This window comes from Trypanosoma theileri (assembly GCF_002087225.1).
Source record: "Trypanosoma theileri isolate Edinburgh chromosome Unknown TM35_Tth_12_V1, whole genome shotgun sequence".
Taxonomy (NCBI): Eukaryota; Euglenozoa; class Kinetoplastea; order Trypanosomatida; family Trypanosomatidae; genus Trypanosoma; species Trypanosoma theileri.
This window is the reverse complement of record NW_021639854.1, coordinates 200,439-206,783: the sequence shown is the minus strand read 5'-3', so window position 1 is coordinate 206,783 and position 6,345 is coordinate 200,439. Positions and strand designations below refer to the sequence as shown.

At 50.2% G+C, this 6,345-nt stretch overlaps 4 protein-coding genes across 4 annotated transcripts; 1 reads left to right on the top strand and 3 right to left on the bottom strand.

The window, feature by feature from the left end:
- Positions 1-489: 489 nt before the first annotated feature.
- On the bottom strand, positions 490-1,128 carry TM35_000121910 (Tbingi protein; the record flags this gene model as incomplete). Its single annotated transcript, XM_029025166.1, has 1 exon — positions 490-1,128. One exon carries the CDS (start codon positions 1,126-1,128, stop codon positions 490-492), a length of 639 nt encoding a protein of 212 aa, XP_028883482.1.
- Positions 1,129-1,286: 158 nt separating this feature from the next.
- TM35_000121900 (Tbingi protein) lies at positions 1,287-2,204 on the bottom strand (the record flags this gene model as incomplete). The annotated part of the gene is made up of 1 exon (XM_029025165.1): positions 1,287-2,204. The coding sequence occupies one exon, from the start codon at positions 2,202-2,204 to the stop codon at positions 1,287-1,289; it is 918 nt and encodes a 305-aa protein (XP_028883481.1).
- Positions 2,205-2,309: 105 nt separating this feature from the next.
- TM35_000121890 (Tbingi protein) lies at positions 2,310-2,684 on the bottom strand (the record flags this gene model as incomplete). Its single annotated transcript, XM_029025164.1, has 1 exon — positions 2,310-2,684. The coding sequence occupies one exon, from the start codon at positions 2,682-2,684 to the stop codon at positions 2,310-2,312; it is 375 nt and encodes a 124-aa protein (XP_028883480.1).
- Positions 2,685-5,579: 2,895 nt separating this feature from the next.
- On the top strand, positions 5,580-6,344 carry TM35_000121880 (uncharacterized protein; the record flags this gene model as incomplete). Its single annotated transcript, XM_029025163.1, has 1 exon — positions 5,580-6,344. A coding segment is annotated over one exon (765 nt), but the record flags the coding sequence as incomplete, so codon positions are not given.
- Position 6,345: the final 1 nt, after the last annotated feature.

Genomic DNA, 6,345 nt, shown 5'->3' with positions numbered 1-6,345 from the left:
CCAAAGATAAATTGTAGTCGTATGCGGGCCTTGCGACGTTGCACTTGAAGTATTAGGTTCCACAGGAGTCGTAGTAATGGGTCTTTTACGGTCAGTGGGCCTGTTTCCAGTGCCGTGAGAAGGGCGAGTGAGTCCGTGAAAATGGAGACCCTGCATGGCGTTGGGTTATTTGCGGGAATTATTTTGAGGAGTCTCCGTAAACCTTCGTACGGCGCTACGGATTCAGTTGTGTAGCTGCAAGCTAGGGGGCCAGCGCCTCTATGTGTGGTACAGGGCAGTTCACCATCTTTGTATATCACTGCTGCTGCTCCAGATTTTACTCCGAGAAATACGGAGCCATCAGTCCAAATTTCATAATGGGTACGCGGCGGCGGTTCTGTGCCTTTTCGGCGGAAGTGTCGAGCTATCCAATGCTCGGTTGCTTCTCTTTTCCGTTCTTCAGGGTCATCAGCTGAGACATTTTCCAGCGATGTGAAGAAGCGAGCGCGTTTACCGAACCGTAGAGTTGGTGTCAGTAGAGGTGGGCCCGCGTGGCTCTATAACAAGTGTTGGATAGATTTTCATGATGCGTGCATAAAATTCTCGTACTGGATGGGTTTCGTGATGGACCTGTTCTGCGCTTTCTTTGAGGGATCCACCTCGTGTTTGGCATCGCATTAAATATTTGAGGCTCCGAATCATGGCCGTAATCTCTAATGGGAGAAGACGGGCTTCACGTAATGCGTCGGCGGAGCGACATCCATAGGGGATACCTGCTATGGTTCGGCAAGCTTTGTTTTGACCTGCATCGAGGAGTTTGCGTGATGTGGGAGCCGCATCCCAATACCAGATCTCAAAGCCGTAGAGCGTCTGGGCTTGAACTAGTGTCAGATAGAAGGCCCGTAGGATATCACGTTTCGATCCCCATGTGATGGAGGAGATTGCTGCAAGTTGTAGTAATCGAAAATTCATGCGTTGTCTCGTTTGAACCACATGGGTAGACATGCCTCGGTAGTTTTGGAAGGTGATGCCTAAGAGTTTAGGTGCCTTCCCCGGACCTACGGGGATACCGCGTAGTTTAAGAGAAAGGGGATGCGGGTTGGTGGTACCAAAAAGTGTGTATTTCGTTTTGCCCACATTAATGTCCATAAAATAGTTTTTGGACCATTCATCCACCACGTTTAGTCCTTGTTGCAGTGTAGTGTTTATGATGTCTCGGTTGATTTGTCGTACTGCTAGCGTGGGATCATCGGCGAAAAATCCATGAAAAAATAAGTAAACCTACGATAATCGTTTGACTAGGGTGTTCATGACGATAATGAACATAAGTGGGCCGAGAACTGTTCCTTGTGGTACGCCACGGTGGAAAAGCATTGGGGGAGAGAGGATTTACTGTTGACACGTACCTTGGCTTGGCGTCCTTTCAGGAAAGATGCTGACCATCGAATGGTGTGCGGTGGGATATCCATCTCTCGCATCGCAATAACTATTCGATCGTGGTCTACAGTATCGAAAGCTTTGGCGTAGTCAACGAATACTGCACCTGTACGCGAATCAAGGGTGGGTCTTGTGAGGGCTGCGCGTAGATGCAGTAGTTGATCTAACGCAGAGTGTCCAGGTCTAAATCCAGATTGTTGTGGGGTCAGCTTGGTTCCAATGACATCTCTAATACGTGCTGCGATGATCCGTTCCATTAATTTGGACAGACAACTAGTGAGAGTAACTGGTCTGAACGAATCTAGATCTGTGGCTTTCTTCCCTGATTTAAGGAGTGGTACAATGATGCCTACTTTCCATGAGACTGGAACAACGCCCGTACGGAGGCTCTCGTTAAAGAGGGCAAGAGTCTCTGCTTTGGCACGAGGTCCCAAGTGTTGGAGTGCCACACTGTAGATACCATCTGGACCTGCGGCCCTCCCTTTAGGAAGGAGACGCTGTGCCCGTTCCAGTTCTGCTGCTGTAATGGGGATGAATTCTGTATCTGTTACTGGAATGGGCGGTGGAGGGTAGGAATGTGGGTGACGTTGAGCTCGTCTTGAATATAAGCGGATAAAGTGCTTGGCTTTCTGATTTCCCGTGAGTACCGTGTTGTTAAGCTTAATCGCCGGGGTACTGAGGGGGCGCGGGGCACAGATCCTCTTTAAAATGTTCCAACAGCGGCCGTCTGCCACGGCCATGTTATTACAGAGGGTTTTCCAGCGTTTATGGGAAGCTTGTCTTAGCATTTCTCTTCTGCGAGCTACCAGTCTGTCTCGAGAGACAGAGGGTTTGCAATTGTGAATCTTCTCTTTGATTTTATCTAATTCTGGAGCCCAAAAAGGAGTAGTATCTCAACCTCCGCGTGGAACCGCCGCAGCTGTTGCGATACGGATGGCGGAGGTCAGTAGTCGTTCTCTCTTGTGAACGCTCTGTTTCTCTTTAAGACGTTTATTGCACTGTGCGTTTGACATTTGTCTAAAGCGAGAACATTTCGTTTTCTTCCATGCATAAATGGATCGGGGCACGAGGGTTAGGAACCGCAGTGGTTCGTCATCATCTCCTACTACTACGCCGAAGGGGATGATGTAATGGTCGCTGTCCGGGGAGAAGGATGCCGTCCAGGACTCTAGACGGCATTCTCGGGATATTGTCACATCTGGCGCGGACGGGCCATGGCGTGTGGTGTGGGTGAGTGCAATCTCCAGTGTTGTGAATAACGTAATCATTATCTAGGCACCATTGTACTAGCACACATCGCCACGGGTATCAGGGGGTATCGCGCGATCCCATGCCATTGCATGCGCATTAGCATCTGCACCAATGAGGTGGGGTCCGCTGGTCGTCAAAAGCGTGTCTAGTTGCGAAGTTGTGTATGTTCTCCCCGGAGGGAAGAATATGCTGACGTCACTGTGAGCGCCAGACCTTCTGACATGTGGATCGTTGCATGAGCATGCCCAACGCTTGCAACTACGGTGAGTCCTACTTCTACGGGCAGATCTTCACGCAGAAGAATCGAAACGCCGCCTCCTTTAGAGGGGTGGGGCACTCCATGATGTTGGTAACCAGCGATTACGAAACTCGACGCTTCCGCACAAGATATTAGGGATTACACTTGATACGTTGCTAAATTTTGAGGAAGATGTACGTCTTCGCACGGTTAAGATACAACAGCTTCTTCCGTATCTCAAACTCTTAAGCAAGCAGCGTCACCCGACGAAAGTACGTCCATACGCATGGGCGTTTGGCCAAATGTTGTTCTACGGTTGTGAGGTTCGCCAACTTTCACGCACCATGTCGTCGTTGACCCCCTTATCTCATTGTTGGACTAAAATTGTGAAAACGGTGGTGGGACTATCTGGCAACGCGGGCATGGCAGACACTCACCTGGATAACCGTTTTCCTTCTTTAGAGGCGTGTGTTCGAACTCGGATAGCTCAAATGGCGGCCGTCCGTTCCTCTTTTACGGATGCAGACCGGGATCCGCTATTTCATCCCCGTTCACCACTTATTCTCACCCCGGGTTTCCGACCGTTACAGTTTCGTTCAGCCCCGCTCTCTCTAGCGCTGGATCGGGTAGAATTTTATCTTCCTTTTCTGCGGCTTAAACCTACTACAGAAGAAGAGCGGTTACGTCATAATACGGCACGGCGTGCCCATTGTCACAAACTTTTATCTCATTATCCGGCGATACTGGAAGGTTACTCAGATGGTAGTGTGTGCGATGAGGGCACAGGGGGTGCCCTCATCCTATTTCACAATAACACGCAATCTATGCAAGCCCCTTCGCCTTTAGTGATTCGCCACACTTCAACGTCACGCATTACTTGCTCGTACACGGCGGAAATCAATGCTGGTCTCCAGCTATTGGAAGCGATTTACGAGCACCTTGCTACACAAGCTCATACAGAGCACACACATTCCGGCACTACGGTTTTAATTTGTACGGATAGTTTGTCATGGCTAGAGCATCTCGCCGCACGCACCATCCTCTACGATGTCTTCGCCATCCGGATGTGGGACCTTTTACACGACATTGCCCGTTTGACACCCAAGGTACTTTTAGTTCACATGTTTGCCCATTGTGCAGACCCCCGAGGTGACATAGTGGACTCGGAAGCACAGAAAGCGGCCAAGGAGAAACTTATGACACTACCTCCCTGGCATGTGGACCAACTTCGTCCCCAACTTCAGATGATCCGAGACCAGGATATTACTAACCTTACTACTCGTTGTACGTCATATCAGCAGACACTTCGGCCGGCTCCTTGTGATCCCCCGCCTGTTTTACCTGAGGAATGGCCCGCCACCTTCTGTCGTGATATTATTCGTCTTCGTAGTGGCCGGTGGTGGCGTCTTGGTCCAGTTGCTTACTTGTATCTAGGTAACGGCCAAGTATGGACGTGCCCTCACTGTGGCACCACGGCAACAGCAGAACACTGCGCTGCTTCTCTTCACATCTTTCAGTGTCCCAGCAAACCTCTACCTGCCGGAATAGAGGCTCGCGATCTATGGTCTACTAACTACGACAAACTGAAGTGTATCGTGTCGCATTGCTATAATTTTGTGAGGGACGACTGCGGCGCCGATTCACTTTCTGATACAGATGGCGACGACTTGTCGTCCTCTTGACGTGGTCTATAATATTGTTTTTGTGGTTTATGGTTTTTATCGTTTATGGGTATATTTGGTTTATGGTTTTTATTTTGGTTTTACACATTCCCCTCCCCAGGGTGACATGGGTCATCCTGGTTTAATGCCAGTGGGATTTCCCACAACAGCATTTTACAAACACCCACTCCCCCTTTTTTTTGTGGTGGGAGCCAGGCATGTCAGCTGTTGTTTGCCGTCGCAATTTGTGTTTTCTACGTGTGCTGGAGATGGTTGTGCTTTTGTTTGCGGTACCGCGTGTTGCGCCCTGGCTGTGGGCATCTGTCTTTCGTGGTGGTGTGCTCTTGGGTGGACAGTGAAAGGGGATATGTGATGTCGTGCCCTCCTAATGTACATCACGGAAGTGGTGACGCGTGTTCAGGTGGGGTCAGATGTTCGTGCTTCTGTAAATGCGCTGTTGCCAACCGGTGTCGTGAGGAGAAATGCCATGGTGGTGAGGATAACCAAAGAGACAATATACGTTTGTGTGTGAGTGTTTGTTGATTGGATGGTTTCTTTTTGTATTTGATCGGTTCGGTTTTCTTCTTGGTGTCCTCTCTCCCTCTGTTTGTGTGTGGTGTGTGGTCCATCGCGATGCCTCCAGCCGGGATGTGTGGAGAGCCGTCGTGGACCCTTCTGGCCGGCCCGTTGTTTTGTTTTCGCAGAAATGGGGTTTTGATCCGCCATGGTGGTGTGATTTTCTGGCGGGTACTCGGCGGTGCGTAGATCAGGTGACTGTGGGGTGGGGTTGTGGGGTCGGGGATGGTGCAGCGCCCCGCAGTACCTCAACGACCGCTACTGTGCCATTATCGTTGTTTCTGGGGATTTCTGGGGATTGTGATGTACGGGGGGTTTCCACCTCTGTGGTTGTGGAGTCCGCTGTTGCCTGTTGCGTTGCAGTGGGTGGGTGACTGTGCCCAGGAAGAGTGCATGCCGTAGTGTGAGTGGTGGGGTTGTGTAGCAGCGGTGTGATCATGCATATTGTGTTGCCAATGAGACCCAATGGGTTTGCCAAGCCTTGTTTCCCTCAACAATCCCTGTGTCTGTGGTGGTCCAACGTGACGTTGTGTTGCGCCCGGCGCTGTTGTTTCAATTTCTTGAATACATCTCTTGTCTTCTCTTTTCTTTCTCTCTTTCCTATTTTGTATTTTGAGGCAGCTATACAAAGAAACACATTTGTGAGTAAGGTTTCAAAGAAGATCCACATGCGCCGTCTGTTGTTCGCTGCGTTGCTCTTGCTGTGTTGTGCCTACGGGTGCATTGCAAAAACTGAGTACAGGACGCCATATCCGCCCGATCCGGACCTGGAGGTATTTCCAGAAACAGAGGAATCCCGTACTTGGGGCATGAAGGTTGTCAACGTTGTCCCAAGAGAAGAGGTCAAAGAGGGGCAATGGCAGAGCATCCGTATCGCTGTGAACCCGGGAATGATTCAGGATGAAATCATGTACTGTATGTCCAAGGGGCGTGAGATCGATGGATACACCCGCAGGATACGCAATGGATTCGACGAGCGGGTATGTAGTGCGGTAAGTGGGTACGCCGGCGTTCAAAGGATGAGAACTTTGATGTTGAGGGTGATGCCCAGGGCCATCGCATTGCATGTTGAACGTCTTAAGGTCAAGCGTGTGAAGGAAGCCCTGAGGATTAATGTGCCAACCAGTCTGCACCCCATATCTGATGCTGAGGGTACAATGTGCGTCGAAATGGTTCCCGTTTTTGACGGCGATCAGGGGATGG